Genomic DNA, 15,787 nt, shown 5'->3' on the forward strand with positions numbered 1-15,787 from the left:
TTTGCCGCCCCCGCTGCCCGCCCTGGCAGCGCCCCCCCCCCCCCGGGGACGGGCAAGGTTTTGGACCCCGCTGCCCGCCGTGTCCCCGGGGCTTCCCACACCGGGCAGGGCGACGCGGAACCCCGGGGGGGGGCGCGGGTCCCGCCGTCGTGCCCGGCAAAGCCGCCCAGCCCCGGCTGCGGGAAGCCCGTCCCGCTCCCGGGGGGGGTGCGCGAAGCCGCCGCCCGGCTACAGCCCCCCGGCCGGAGCCTCCCGCCCCGCTCCCCTCCCCTCCCCGGCCCTTCCCCCGTGTTTCACCACTCCTGCCTCAGGCAGAGCTCCAGAGCTCGTTTGCATTTCAGACCAGCTGGTTCACCGCAGCCTCACTTCCCAGAACTGCTCTTCTTGTGTTTATTCCTGACTGGCAGAGGCAGCAGCGGCGGCGGCAGCTCCTCCAGGGCAAATTAAACTATTTAAAATAAAATCCACTGGCAAAATCTGGTTTGTTTTCGAGGTCGAAACTGACAATTGCCAAACGAAAATGCAGAGAAACCAGGTGGGGAAGAGGGGCCCCGGTCCCACCTCGGCTCCGCTTGCTGCCTGCTCTGCCAGGCCGGGCACGGGCCTCTCCCAGGGCGCTGGCACCGCGGCCGCCGGCTCCGGCTGCCCGACCCGGGCCAGGGCGAAGGGATGAGGAAACCCCTCCGGGCCAGAGCCCCGCCGCGCCCGCTCGGGGGGCACCCAACCGGGGAAGGAGGGCCCCGGCTCCTCGGCCTCGCAGCGGCTCCCCACCAGCCCGCGACGGCTCCGCAGACCGGCGCCTCGGCCCCTGCCCTCTGCCGCGACGGCTGCCAAAGCACCAACCGCACGGAGCGTCCCCGGAGCCAGCGCTGTCCCCAGCCGCCGGCCACGGGCAGCATCGCCGCCGCCGCCACCGTCCCCCGCCGCCCTCGCGGGGCAGAGCCGCCCGGGAGCGGGGCTGCAGGCAGGGTGGCCGCGCCGCTGCTGACCCGGCCGGCTCCTGGGAGCCGCCAGACGCAGCCTCGGGGGACGACTCGCCCCGTATTGTCCCCAGATGTGTAGATCGAGGGGGGGGTTCTGCCCCACAGCTCTCCCGGGAAGCGCAGCCGAGGCCAGCGGCAGCCTGGCACGTTGTACTTGAAATAAAGGCCGGCCATGTGCGGACGCTGGGTCCGCTCCCCGCTCCACGGCGGCAGCCCCCCGCCGGTGTACCCGCCAGCCGGGCCCGGCCCGCCCCGGCAGGGCGAACCCACGCTGCCCCCCGCGCCTCCGCCCCGACGGGGCCCGGGTGCCCCCCAGCAGAGGGGGGGGGCTTCGCAGTGCCCTCCTGGGGCACCGGCATCCCCGGTTCCCAGCTACCACCCTCCCCGCGGCCGCCCGCGGGCAGGACTCCCGCCCCGGTGAGGGTGTCCCGGGGGGGGCCGGGGCTGCCCCCGGCTCAGGGCAGCCCGGCCTGGCCGGAGCCGGCTCTCCCGGTGGGGAGAGGAGGGAGGGGAGGGCGGGGGGGCCGCTGCCGGGCCCCGGCCGGGACTCTCCTCTTCTTAGAAGGAAAGAGCGTGAAGGGGAGCGGGAGGGGGCGGCCGCGCTGCCCGGAATGGGCCGGCGGTGGCTGGCGGCGCGCCGAGGCGGGCCGGGCCGGGCGGGGCGGCGGGAGGGCGCCGGGGAGCGTTACAAGAAGCCGCGCAGTTCCAGGAACCCGAGGGCGGGCTCTGCGCCCGCTATAAGAGGCCTCCCCGGGCGGCCCCGGCAGCTCCGCCGCCGCCCGCCGCCGCGCACCGGCCCCGCCGCCGAGACCGGGCCCGGCACCCGCGCCCCAGGTACGGCGCTGCCCGCGGCGGGACGGCACGGGGTCCCGGGAGGGGGCGGCGGGGACCGGCGGGGACCGGTGCATCCCGCGGGGAGGGAGAGCCGGGCAGCGGGGATGCCGGTGGCCGCCGGGAGGGGATAGCCCGGGACCGCGGATGCCGGTGGCCGCCGGGAGGGGGTAGCCCGGGGATGCGGGTGCCCCCCGGGAGGGAGCTAGCCGTGGGCCAGCGGAGCCTGTGCCCCCCGGCGAGGGGATAGCCGGGGTCGGGGGGTACCGGTGCCCCGCGGAGGAGGGCGGTGGCCCGGGACCGGAGGTGCCAGTGCCCCAGGAGGGCAACAGCCCGGGACCAGGGCTGCTGGTGCCCCCGGGGAGGGCGAGCCGGGGACCGGGGCTGCCGTGGCTCACCGCTGTCTCTGCCGCAGGTGATGGTGTAGCAGCCGCTGCTCCCGGCAGCAGCACCCCGAGCGCGCAAAGCTGGCTCCCTGCGCCATGGTCACCCACAGCAAGTTCCCCGCCGCCGGGATGAGCCGCTCCCTCGACACCAGCCTGCGCCTCAAGACGTTCAGCTCCAAAAGCGAGTACCAGCTGGTGGTGAACACCGTGCGCAAGCTGCAGGAGAGCGGCTTCTACTGGAGCACCGTGACGGGCGGTGAGGCCAACCTGCTGCTGAGCGCCGAGCCGGCTGGCACCTTCCTCATCAGGGACAGCTCGGACCAGCGGCACTTCTTCACCCTCAGCGTTAAGACGGAGTCAGGCACCAAGAACCTGCGCATCCAGTGCGAGGGCGGCAGCTTCTCCCTGCAGAGCGACCCTCGCAGCAGCCAGCCCGTGCCCCGCTTCGACTGCGTGCTCAAGCTGGTGCATCACTACATGCCACCCGCGCCCTGCGCCGTCCCCGAGCAGCCGGGGGGGGCCCTGCACCCCAAGCGCACCTACTACATCTACTCGGGCGGTGAGAAGATCCCCCTGGTGCTGAGCCGCCCGCTCTCCTCCAGCGTCTCCACCCTGCAGCACCTCTGCCGCAAGACCGTCAACGGGCACCTGGACTCCTACGAGAAGATGACTCAGTTGCCAGCTCCCATCAAGGAGTTCCTGGACCAGTACGATGCCCCCCTCTAAGGGGCCGGCGGAGCGCGGTTACACGCTACAAGCACAAGAGCAGGGGACAGGCACAACGCCCCACCGGCGCGGGGACTCGCAGGGCACACCGAGCCTCTCCCTCTGGGCATGAGAGGAGGGGACTGGGGCGAGCCGCTGTGGGCCCGGGGCTGTGGCCAGCACAGCCTGGCACCCTTGGTGCTGGGGGGACCCCCCGAGGAAGCGCGACGCCCCCTCTCCACGGGGAAGGAGACTGCTCCGGTCGAACTGTGGATGTTACAGTGCGCCCAGCGCGGAAGCCTCCCCGCCACGAACGGGGAGAGCCCGTTGGCAAAGCCCCCACGGGCTCGGGCAGCCAGGACGGCACCCACGGCACGGGGGGACGTGTGCCCCTGCAGCTGCATCCCCGCTGCTGCGGCAGAACCACACCTGGGGGTGTCCTGGCGAGAACCCCCTTCTGCCAGCAGAGAATGGAAAGCACTGGAGTCCAGCTAGTGCCTGATCGCTTTTCCTCGGTTTTAAGGGGAAAGTGTTTTTTGCCCGTACTGTACTTTACCTCTTGCTGCCTCCTTGTGGGTGGAAGCTCCTTTCACACCAGGCCCCAGACTTGGGGGTCGCTGCCTTTTTCCCCTCGCCGCCATTTTCCAGGGGACTAAGCCTTAATATTCTCCCTGCCCCGTGGTCTGGGTTACTGCACATCGTTTGGTGACACTGCGTGATAATGGTCCCAGTGAGGTGCTGTGAAGCCGGAGGGGAAACAGCATGTCCTGACGCCACTGAGAGTCCTGTATGACCTTCTCCGCAAGGAGCACCCTGGAGACTCCGTGCTGCCGCTGGACCGTTCCTCCTGAGTGTCACGCCCCACCTCTGCCTGGCCGCTCCCCGTAGACCCTGGCCATGCTGCTCTGCGAGGGCACCGATTCCCGTGGGAATGTGTCGGAAGGATCCCCTGGAGCGCGTTGTCTCACAAGTGCTTTTCTGTGTCCGCCCGGAGAAGCGGTTGGGTTTTTCTGGCTTTTTTTTTTTTTTTTTTTTTTTTTAACCGAAGGGATGTTTACAGGCCAACGTGAATCACTGTCTTTTATAAAGATTCCATCTTCACCTCCAGCCTCGAGGGCTGAGCAAAACCATGCTTGAAAATTCAACTAAAACAAAACTCAGATGAAACTTTGCACATATTTATATTTATATTCAGAAAGGAAAAGTTTCCATAATTTATAATAAAGAGCACTATTTTTTAATGAAAACCCTCAGATCTGGTTTGTTTTCTCCCTTGCACCCCCAAGGCCACTCGGGCCCCCCGGCGTGACGCACGTCCCTCTCCGGCCGCTGTCCTTGCTGCGACACCGGGATGGTGTTTACACCACGTAAGAGCCGGCTTCCTGGAGCCGCTCTCTGTGCCGGGGTGATCCCGCCACGGTGACTCACAGCCCGGCGTGCGTAAGTGCTGCCCCAGCGCTCAGGTATGTCTGAGCCCCGCAACGTCGCTCTGCCGGCCAACTGGGCCGAGCCACGAGGCACTGCGGGGACAGGACCTGCTCCAGGCACATGGTGCAGCTGCAAACTGTACCTGGACTGTGGGACGTCGGCACGGAGGAGCCAAGTTGGTGGCCACGGCTGCCCCGTGGCACAGCCCCAAGCGCAGCCCCGCTCCACAGCGCTCGTGCCGCGACATGCTGTGCTCTGCAGCGAGTCTGTCCTGCCCCCAGCCCGCTTTTGGGAGGGGAAGGTGGAGGTGGCGTGTGATGGGGTGAAGAGCTGCGGGAACAGGGCACCGAGAGGCGCGGGGTTAGAAAAGGGTTTGTGGCGCTTCTGCTGCGGGCTCAGGGGAGGGGGGCGTTGAGCAGGAAGGCAGAGAGGGTTAAGCAGGGAGGCCGGGGTCCTGCCTACCCCCATGGCACAGAGTTAAAAGCTCCTTCCCCAAGCCATCGGGGCTCTCCTCTGCAGACCCCCACCCACCAGACCCCAGCCTCCCCACAGCAAATGTATGAAAGGGAAGGGTATGAGAGGAGGAGGAGGGAGAGGGTTTCCCCCAGCAGTCTCCCAGCCCCCCAGGAGGGCCTGGCCCCCTACTCTTGCCTCCCGCAGAGGCACCGGCCGTGAGGGTGTGAACCAGACACTGGAATAAACCCGCAGCTCTGGCTAGCTGGAGGGGAGCGCGATGCCTGACTGGAGCGCTGCGTCCGGGGGGTGCGCGGGGGAAACGCCTGGGAAGGGGCTGGCCCCCCGCAACCCTGCAGAGCCCCCGGCAGTGAGGAGCAGGCCGTGCCCAGGCGCCCTGTGCTTCACAGCACCCCCAGCCCCGCACCGTGGGCATCGTGCCAGGCATCATGCACCGTGCTCCCGCCCAGGGAACCCCAGCCGCTGGAAAAAGGCTTCCCTTAGGAATCACCCTGGGGCAGAGCGATGGCGAATGTGCCCGCTCGGCTGCAGGCACGGCATGATCCCAGCGACTATTTTGGTGCTGCTCCCCGGGGCTGTGGCTCACGGGCTGCCAGGAAGCGCCACGCGGCCTGCCCGGGCACCCGCCGGAGCTATGCAAGGAATGTCCATGCGCGCGGGTGGCCGCCCGCCAGGCCCTGCCGAGGCACATCCCCAACGTCAGGGCTCCCGGCAGCACCGGTGACTCCTGGCCTCGCGCCAGGGAACGGGGTGGGAGCAGTGCCGTGGGGCAGAGCAGCCCCCAGCCAGCGGGGAGCATCGCCCCTGTGGCGCCCGCAGCACCTGGGGAGGGACCTGGAGCATCGCAGCCCCCCGGCAGAACCAGGCACAGCAGGGGATGGGGAACCGGGGCCCTGGGGGGGCTGAGCACCCCCACCCCGCCCGGCAGAGTGAGGGGGTTCGCAGCACCCCACAGTGGGGCAGAGCAGGGAAGCTGCCCTCCGAGGAGGGCAGACAGGCTGCCTGCAGCAGCCCTGTCCAACACCCCCAGCCGGACCCCAGCCCTCCCGTCCCGGTGGGAACGGCCCCAGCTTCGCCGCTTCCCAGAAGGGCCCCGGGCTCCCGCACCACCGTTCAGGGGCCTCTTCCCTCCTGCTCGAGCTGCGGCGGTGCGGCAACCCGCTGCTGACTTGAGAGTCCGGGAAGCTCCGCCAGCCCCATGGGTTTCTTGGAATAAACCCAACCTCGCGGCAGCGGTGACGCGGCGGCCGGCAGGCAAATCCCTGCCGAAGGTTTCACAAACCTCTCGCCTTCTCCAGAAAAGCCGAGCGGACTTGGCCCCGCATTTCGTAAGCAGCCGATCGAGTGTGTCACAGGCAGCCAGTTCCCCTCTGCCCCGCAGCCGGGGCCGGGGCCGGCTGAGCTCACCCCCACGGAGGCTTCCTGGACGGGGAAGGCGTTCTCAGCAGTGATTAGAACCTGTCGCTGCATGGTGGTGCCGGGAGCTAGACGGGAAATGGGACAGAAGTGCAAGGGGCCAGGAGCGCGGCTGGGACACCATGGTCCTGCAGCTCCCCTGACCCCATGTCTCCTGGGGCCAGGCACCGGGTGGGTGCAGCGAAGCTGCCTGCTGAGCCGGAGCCGAGCAGGGGATGCCGCAGCCCCGCTCACCCTGAGGCCCCGGCTCCCATCTGCCTGGCCAGGAGCACTCAGGCAATCGGCTGGCATCCCCAGAGAGGGACTTGGGGCAGCCTGAGGACCAGCTGGCAGTGAGCACGGAGGTGGCCATGGCGAGCCAAGCTGGGCAAGCCATCAGCCGAGCAGGGTGCCCGATCTCCTCGCTGTGCTGCACCAGCCCTGGAATGGACCCGGCACCGGCACAACACCAGCAGGGACAGGACAGGACAGGACAGGTCGGGACGGAACAGGTCAGCCCACAGCTCCACTCCGCCTGCTCTGAGCATGAACCACCCAACCCTGGTGTGGCTGGGCTGGGCAAACCAGCGCTGGCCCTGCCCTGCCCAGGGCACTTGTAGGCAACTGCAGCCCCCTGCACTGACCGGCCATCACACCCAACCAGCCTGCAGCACTGGGCTGCGGGGCCCAGCCTGTTCCCAGCTGCCTCCCGGGTGGGGAGACTTCTGGCTTACGCACTTCCCCAGGCAGCGTGGGAGCTGCAGGCTGAAAACCAGCAGAACTCTGCAGCTGTAAGCACAACGCATCCCCAGGGCCACCACCTCCTCCACACTGTGACAGTGGCCGTGCGGAGCAGGGCGAGAGCGAACAGGGCCACACAAGAGCCCGGCAAGGTGCTGGGGCACAGGAGGGTGGTTGGGCAGGGACAGGCAGATGCCCCGCTGCCCCTGGAACCCCCAGCCCTGCCCCTGCCTGGTCTTCCCAGAGCGGCGCGGGGCAGCCGCCGACACTTCCCACCACGCCACCGGCTTGTTACTGGCACAAGAAGGAAGTGTCCGCCGGGATGGCGAACCTGAACCCTGCGGGGTCAGGGGGTGCAGGAAACCTGCTCTGGTGTGTACCAGCATCTGCAGACCCAAAAACAGGAAACAACTGCAGCCTGCGATTGCTGCAGGCAGACAGCCCCCGGCGGGGCAGGCAGCACCGCAGCCGGGGGGGGCTCAGCCGGGCACCACAGCTCTGCTGTGGGTACCCCAGCCGCACAGCGAAGCCCAGCCAGGCACAGCCAGAGGCCATCCCTGGGGAGCAGGACAGACCCACGAGGGCACCCCAGCCCCGCACTGGACCAGCAGCCTGCCCCCGTCTGCCAGCGCACAAAGAGCAGCTCTGTCCCCTCACGGGAGCAGTGTCCGTGCCAGGAGGGGACCTTCCTGCTTGGACCACTTTTGTCCCACCTGGGCCACGCCGGCTCCCTCCAGGCGGGATGTGCAGGCAGGGCAGGCTGCAGTGCAGGCGCCAGCCCCGTGCCGGCTGGTCCAAGAGAGCCCATGGGACAGGCCAGACGTGGGGCCAGGCACTACCCACAGCCTGCGGTGGGAAGGAGGTGGCGCCCCATGGGTGTTCCCCTGGGCTGGCTGGGCTGTCACCCAAGGGGCCGGTCACACACCAGCCTCTCCTGTCTTTGCACCCAGGACTCAGCAGTCACCCTGACCACGGAGGCAGCGAGCCATAGTGCCAGTGGCCACCGGGGTGGCAGAGCCAGGCAGGGAGCTCACTGTGAACACCCCGACCTCGCGGCACACCCCTCGCACACTTCCTCCTGCCTCGGCTCCACAGCGCCAGGACATTCTCACATCCACCGCCGCGTTTCCCAGTAGGATGCAGGAAAGGGCTGTGCAGTAGCCGGGGACTTACTGTAAATGGCACCACCTGCTCCTTACATGGCAATTCCTCTGCAAACCAGGGCCACGGGGACGGTTGGGAACAGGGACCGAGACATCTGCTCCCCAGCGAGCTCTGGCTCTGCGGCACAGCCCCGGGGCTGGCACCGGCTGCCCCAGCTGGGGGCTCGGGACGGGTGATGGCTCCCTGCACTGGAGGTAGAATGGGGCTGCGCAGCCCTGCAGCTCAACGCCCCAGAGGCCCGCAGGAGCCCCCTCATCCCACAGCATCCCCCCATCTCGCCCGTCTGCCCTGGGCAGGCACGCGCAGCACGGCCCTGTGGTGTGGCACGAGATCCCTGGCCTCAGCAGGGGCTCAGCCAGTGGTAGCCCACCCCATCGCCGGCACAGAGAAGGCAGAGTCTCGGCGGCTGGGGGAGCCACGGGGGCTGCCCTGAGCCCCTTCACCACGTGCCTGGCTAACCCCCTGCTCTTCCCAGCCCGGGCAGGGCTGCGAGCAGGCAGGGAGCACGGGGCGGCAGCAGAACCTCCAAGCCCAGGCCAGGGTGTTATTTCAGGATGCAGATGAGCCCAGCGGCCTGTGTACGTCCCCATGGAAACCCCTCTCTGTTGCCGCTTCTCCAGCCAGACCCGAAGTCAGCTCAGAGGGAGCCAACAGCTGTGGATTCCTCACTCCTTCCATCAGCAGCTCCACGCGGGGCTGCGCTGCCCCAGCAGCCACGTCCACCAGCTCGCCCCTCTCCCTCGCCCGCCGGCCGGGCCGGGGGTCCTGCTGCCCTGCCAGCCAGCACTGCCCCGAGCTCTGAGAGACACAGACCCTTCACCTGCCCCACGGGACCTGCGAGGGAGCAGCCTCTCCCACCGCCCCGCAGCCCCTGCCTGCCCCTGCCGCCTCCAGCGCCTGCCTGGGACTTGGTCCTGCACCCTGCGACCACTGGCCACACGGTGCAGGGCACAGCTCTCGCTGCCCACGCGGAGGCGGACGTTCAGAGTGGAAAACCCCCCCGGCGCATTTCCACAGCCTGGGAGGAAGTTTTCATCCCGGCAGTGGCAGCTGGAGCCCAGAGAAAGTCTTGACATTTCAGAGGAAGGTTTCAAACAAAGCCGCGTTGCTGTGGCAATGGCAGCCGCAGGCCCCCCCCGCCCTGTCCCGTGGCTGGGGACACGGCCAAGGTGGAGGGAGCAGCAGCCCAGCGCCAGCAGTGCCGGGGCTGCTGGGTGGGCAGACAGCGGTGGGCCACATCCTGCAGCCCCAGCCCTGCCCCTGCGTTGGGGCCGGAGGGTCCCGCTGCCAAGCGCCGCCTGTGCCGTCCCCGGGAGGGCCATGCCCAGGGTAGGCTGAGGGTGCCAGCACGCGGGCAGACCCCATCCTGTGCCCTCCCTGGGGTCAGCCCTCTCCTGCTCCCCAGCCAGCAACCCCAGCCCGGGCCTGCACTGCTTTTGCACCTGCATTCACAGGGAGCAGCGAGGCACCTGCCGCCGGCCATGGTCACTGCTGGGCACGAGCACGCTGACAGCACGTCAGCACGTCACAGGAGGTCCCCGTGGGTGCTCCGGGCAGCGGGCCGCCAGCTGCCTTGGGTGTGTTTACCCAGCACAGTGCAGAGTCCTTGGATGACCCTGGCAGAGCAGCTGTGGGCAGGTGCCAAACCCCAGCCCTGGAGCATCCCTTGGCCTCGCATCAGCCCTGGCCTTGGCCCCGGTGCAGGAGAAGGCAGTGGCAACGCCGCACACACGGCTGAGGACGGGGCTCCCAGGCACTGGAGCCTGCGTCCGCAGGGCTGGTGCTGCTGCTCCCAGGCCGTCCCTGCCCACCTGGCCCCTCCCCACTGGTGCACGATGCCGGGGGGCTCAAAGGTCCCCCCAAGCCTGGTGGGCTGTGCCTTTCCCGGGGCCCGTTGACAGAGAGCAGCTCCAGCCTGCACCGGCCGGGCTGGGGGCAATAGGCGGAGGTGGCACCACACTGGGCAAGGACGGAACGTGCAGCTGGCAGAGGGCACAGCTGGAGCAGATGTTCCCTAGAAGGACCCAAGGGCCCCGTCTCAGCATTTAACGAGTGGGAATGGGAGCACTTTACTGTAATTCCAGCAATTACATTGTTCATCCCTGGCAGCCGACATCAGTTGGTGTCCAGCACCATGGGATCACGATAAGCCACCTGGCACAGAGACTTGGCAGCACGCCGTGCCGCTGGGCAGCCGGCCAAGGGAGGGCAATAAAGGGCTGCAGAGTGAGGTGTGAGGTACGGTAAGGGCCCGCCCCAGGAGTTCCTGTCACTGGCACGGCGCCGCACGCAGGTGCCAGCAAGGAGGGCCCCAGCGCCCAGGGGTGCCTGCTGAGCCCGCAAGATCAGGGATCCCCAGCCATGCGGCTCTGGGGAGCGGAGCTGCCGCCCAGTGGGAGCCCAGCAGCCTCTCTGCACCGCGGCAGCCCCTGTGCCTTCGCAGCCCTGCCGGGGCGCTGAGCTGGAGCTGCCAGCAGCAGGATGCTCTGGCCGACAAGCAGCAGGGAGGGCTTGGGGCAGCGAGGTGCTGGCGGGGCGGAGGAGAGCCCCCACTCGCCAGGCACAGGAGGGGGCTCAGGGACGGGGCAGAGGCTGTGCTCAAGGGCCTGTAACCCCCAGGGACCCAGCATCCCGCCCAGCCAGCACCTTCCCAGCCTGGGCTCGCCCATTGCTGCTTCCAGGCAGGCGCTGCCCCTGGGCTCTCCTTCCCCACATCACCCGCCTGCCCTGGCCCGGCTGCCGCATATGCTGGGTGGTCCCCACCAGGGCCTGGGGCTGTGCAGGAGCAGGGGACAGTTGGCACCCAAGGGACGGGAGTGTGAGCCCTGCTGAGTCATCACTTTGCTGTTCTCGTTTTTCCATGGTGCTGTTGTGCAGTTTGCTGGAAGCCAGCTAAGAGCCATGACTAATCTGTTCTCAAAACAAGCACAAAGAGAGCAGGGAGGTTTGTGCAAACCCCGCGGGGAAGGGGGGCTGAATCACAGCACGGGGCTGGGGGAGGCAGCAGCCGGGAGCAGCTGGGAATGCCCAGCCAGGGAGCAGCCCCACCGGCAGAACCTGCGCTGGGTGCAGGGCGCGAGCACAGCCTGGCGCTGGGCAGGGGCTGCGAGGACCCCCGATCTCCTCTCCCATCCCTTCCCCGCACGGCGCAGCAGAGACAGACAGGACTGGGGTGCAGGCAGCGCACCGGGGCGCAGTGAAGCAGGCAGGGTAGGCAGGTGTGGGCCATTGGCACTTGGAAACGCACGTGCAGTCGCCAGGGTTGGGGCTCCCATCCTGGCCGTTTCTGCCCTGCAGGGAAGCCACTGGCTGGGGAGGCCGGGGAAGGAAGCGCAGGAGTTTGCTCTGGCCGGAATCGGGCATCCATTGATTTGCTGTTATTAAAACCAGAGCTGCTGTCGGGAACTCTGTAGCCTGGCTGCCCTCGCACACGCTTCCTGGAAAGGGCTGTCCCGCGTGCTCTCGCTGGTGGGGGACAGTCCCCCAAAAGCACCTGGACGAGGCACTGGCCTGCGCCAGGTTCGGGCAGCAGCCGGGGCAGGAGAGGCCCCGCGGGGACGGGAGCCCGGGAGGCTGTTCTGTGCGTGGTGCCCACTGCTCCGCCGCCCAACAGCTCTCAGGACCTGCTGCCCCCGGCCCTCCTCAGCGTGCCCGGCACCCCCAGCACAGCCCGCGGGGTCAGGCCAGCCCCGTCACCCCGCAGCGGGTGCTGGTGGCAGCGAGGGCACAGCAGCACTCGCTGCCCCTTTCGTCTGCTGGGCTGAAGAGGGTTTACTGGAGAGGCAAAGTCATCTCTTCCAGCGGGAGATGAATCACCCCTGTCAGGAATTCGGCCCGGGGGCTTTTCTGTAAGAGCGTGGAATTTCGACACGGCAGAGGGCCGTGGCCGCCGTGCCCTCCCGGCCGTCCGGGTGCCTCCTCCTTGCACAACCTCCCGCCAGGGTTCCTGTTCCCGGCCCCGGCCTCGCAGCCGCAGCAGCTGCCGAGGGGCGCAGGCACAGGCAATCCCAGCAGGGAGGGTCCCCACCCAAGGCGAGGAGTGGGGCCCTGGGAGCCACCACAGCCGGCAAGGGGGCCAGGACGAGCCTGGGTTTCCAGCATGGTGCCGGTGCCCCAACCCACAGAGCTGCGCACCCCAGTGCCCCGCATGGCTGCCCCAGCCATAAGTGGGTCCCCACAGAACTGTGGGCTCGCCGGTGCCACCTGAGCTCAGCACCACGTGGTCACGGCTGCTGGCGGGCAGTCGCTGCAGCGGTCCGCTGCAGTTTGGAGCCCCCAGCTGCACTCGCACCCCCAAGCACGTGCCGACAGAGGGGAATTGGCAGGTCCCAGCTGCAGCGGGCGCAGTGGCTCAGCAGCAGCACCTTCCCTCTGCCTGAGCAGGCACATCCCACCCCCATTAGCGCTGGCGGCACCCCAAACTGTCGGGAGTGGAGTGGGGGATGCCGGCGGGGCAAAGGCATGCAGCCGCAGATGGAGGGGCAGCTCCCAGCAGACACCCGCCCGCTGGCCCCGCCGCCATCCCAGTGCCATCCTGCTGTACTGCTGACCGGCATGGGCTGCTGCAGCCCCAGGGCCAGGCTACGGCTGGAGGGGAGGCAGGCAAGGGGCTGAGGGCTGGGGCTTTCCTGGCTGCCAGTCGTGACCCCACAGGAACCCAGCTGGTCGGTGGGGCCGTGACGAGGCTGGGGTTTCTCTCGGTTTCCACACGCTGCAGAAACTCTCTTTCAGAGCGAGAGCAGAGGGGTTTCTTGATAAGGGGGGAAGCACACTCAGAGCAGGAACTGAAACATCACCTTTGAGAGTGGCGGCTCTTCCCCAGGCCAGCCGCCCGGCACAGCCTCACCACTTTCCCGGTGGCTTTGCAGTAAAGGGGGCTGCCGGAGCGGGGGCTACCCCTGCCCCACGCCCAGCCCAGCCTGCCAGGACCCAGCATCTGCTCTGGCTTTGGCCCCGCTCTCTCCAGCATCCCACTGCAGGCCCTGCCTGCACGGACTCGTACCACGTCCCCCCGTCATGGCCTCCCCTGAGCCTCAGCCCCACCAATTCCCACAGCCAGGGCAGAGTTGAGCCCAGCCCCGCAGCCCCCTCTTTCACTCAAAGCCTCTGCTGCCCAACCAGCCTGCTCCCCCGGGGGGCTCTGCCCTGGGCTCTGCTGGCACCCCGCGGCCAGTCCTGGGGGCCAGAGCAGGGGAACACGGTGGCTGGCATGTGGGAGAGGTGAGGGGGCTCAGACAAACCCCGGCAGGAGCCCCTGCAAGTGAAAGTGAGCCCCAGCCCAGGCTGCGGCTGCAGCAGCTGCACCGTGGTGAGCGCAGCGTGGGGGGGACAGGCTGTGCCGGTTCCCCAAACAAACCGTCCCGCAGGTGAGGAGAGCAAATAGCCAGCTGCCCGCAGCCCCACAGGGCCTGCGCTGGTGAGGCGAGCGCATCGCTGTGGGAAACCAGAGATAACAGGTCCCACTTCCCGGCACCTCCTTTCCTGGACACAAGGCTGCTGGGAGCAAATGCGTGAGAGGCCATTCCCAGAGGCCCTTCTCGATGCGAATCCCCTCCGTGCCCTGCTCTGGGCATCCCAGCGAGGTTCCACTGGGCACGGCCAGTGTCCTGGGCAGGGAAGGGACAGCCAGGTGGGGCAGGGCAGCCCAGCGCTACGTGGGGGTCACAGGACTCGCAGCCTTTGCAGCCTCCCTGTGCCAGCAGCAGCTGGGCACATCTGCTGCAGGCAGCTTTGGTGTAAAGGGCCCACGTGCAGGCCCTGCCACCACGGCGCTGCTTCCCGGCAGGGGCCAGCCACCGTGCGGTAGCCACCAGCCACAGCTGCAGCGATGCTTCCCGGAGGGCTGGGTAATTTGCCTGCCCTGCTTTGCATGCCTGAGGCTGCCCCGGGGGCAGGGGGACGCAGGGTGTGCGGCATGCCCGGTGTGGGGGGCACAGCCACGGCCCCCACCCCAAGGCAGGCCAGCGCTCTAAGCATGCAACAGCCTCTCCGGCTCTGGGGGAAGGGAGGTGGGGGATGTGGGGACGGATCAGGACACAGCAGGACCTCGGCTGTGGGAAGCTGCTTTATTTTGCTTTACACTTTCTACCATTCCTGGAAACAAACAGCCGAAGGGGCCTCTCTGACCTGCCTGCTGGGAAACAGCCACGGCCCCCTCGGCCCCCACCCCTCTCCGCCCTGCCAGGATGCTCCACGCCCAGGGGCTGCCTGCAACTCCCCAAGGAGCCGCTCCTGGCCCAGAGGGGCTCCCATGGCCCCCACAGGGCTGCAGCTGCCAAGCCCAGCATTCCCCTGAATCCGGGCGCGGCTCATCCAACCACCCCAAAACCTGGGGGACGTTCATGCCTCAGTGTCACAGAGCAAGCCCAGTCCCGCAGGCTGGGACGCCTGCGCTCAGCCTCCCATCTGCTGCACGCAGCGCTGGCGAGCCCACAGGCTGCGGTCCCATGCACAGAGGCTGAGCAGCTCCATCCCAGCCCTGAGCCGCCTGCGGGCTGCGGTCCCCGTGCACTGAGGCCGAGCAGCTCCATCCCAGCAAGCCCCACGCATTAGCACCAGGTTGATTTATAGAAATCCAATGACTGGGGCTGCCAGTGCCTCCTGCCAAACCTCATTAACGGTTGGCCTGGGAGCAAGGCAAACAGCTCGTGCAGCAACAAGGAAATCCTTGTTTAAGCATTTCTGGCCATGCAGGGCCCTTCCCCTCATGCCCGGGGGAGGAGAAGGAGGAGGAGGTGCAGGCCACAAGCCCCAAGCTGGCACCACATTGGCAGCCACAAGAAGACACAAGGGGACATAGCGGGGTCTGCACAGGGCGGGAGCCCCCAGGACAGGCTGTGAGCCGGGAGGGAGTGGGAAGCCACAGGGGCACGGTGGGGCGCAGAGGGCTCCCACGCTGCAGCCCCAGGGTCTGCCCTCCTTGCACCACCACAGCGGCACTAGTAGCTGATGTCCCTGTTGGGAGGGACACTGGGCTGCCACCCATGGGGTGCCATCAATGGGTGACCGAGGACTGGCTCAGAAGGGTGGCACTGCTCAGCTGACAGCTTCAGGCAGCCAAGGAGCTTCGTGGCTCACTCCTGCCCCTCTGCCCAGGGCCACTGATCAGCCCTGCTGTGCTGTGCCGTGCCATGCCATGCCATGCTGTGGGGCAGAGCTCTGCCAGGGCTGGCCAGGGCTGTTCCAGAGCGATTCGCCAGTCCACCCTGTGCAGAGCAGCCTGGAAGGAGCTGGATCCTGCATGCTCCTTGGTACTCCCTGCTCCCACCCATGCCAGGTTCCCCGCACAGAGCGCTGGCTGTGGGCACAGCAAGCTCCGGGCACACGGGGCTGCCGGGAGGCTGTGGGAGCCGGTGCCGGCACACCTGCCCTGCAGCGGGCATGGGGCACTGGCATGGCTGGCTCATGGACCGGCAAGCTCCGGAGCAGCCTCAGCGACCTGCATCCGCCTGCCCCATGTGTGGCTCAGGATCTATTTCATCATCTGGAGAAAAGCATTTACTGCCAATAAAAGGGCTAATTAATTCTCCTCAAAGACCTCTCAATTATTCATCTTGGGCCACAGAGAAAACAATTACAGCACTTACCTCAGCCCTGGCTCACCCAGTGCAGCAGCCCGCGCGGGTCCAGGGCTGGCAGCAGGCAGGGCATGGCCAGGGACGGCCTGACACAGCTCCCAGC

The 15,787-nt window shown here is 67.9% G+C and overlaps 1 protein-coding gene across 1 annotated transcript; it reads left to right on the forward strand.

Moving 5' to 3' along the window:
* The first annotated feature begins 2,282 nt into the window (after positions 1-2,282).
* Positions 2,283-3,068, forward strand: SOCS3 (suppressor of cytokine signaling 3). Its single transcript, XM_059828274.1, has one exon. The coding sequence runs from the start codon at positions 2,297-2,299 to the stop codon at positions 2,924-2,926; it is 630 nt and encodes a 209-aa protein (XP_059684257.1). The 5' UTR covers positions 2,283-2,296; the 3' UTR covers positions 2,927-3,068.
* The last annotated feature ends 12,719 nt before the right edge of the window (positions 3,069-15,787 follow it).

The sequence above is a fragment of the Gavia stellata genome, chromosome 22, assembly GCF_030936135.1.
Source record: "Gavia stellata isolate bGavSte3 chromosome 22, bGavSte3.hap2, whole genome shotgun sequence".
Classification (NCBI taxonomy): domain Eukaryota; kingdom Metazoa; phylum Chordata; class Aves; order Gaviiformes; family Gaviidae; genus Gavia; species Gavia stellata.

What these genes read in the sequence shown, in the direction of transcription:
- SOCS3 (XM_059828274.1), top strand. Translation starts at nt 2,297, where the DNA reads ATGGTCACCCACAGCAAGTTCCCCGCCGCCGGGATGAGCCGCTCCCTC.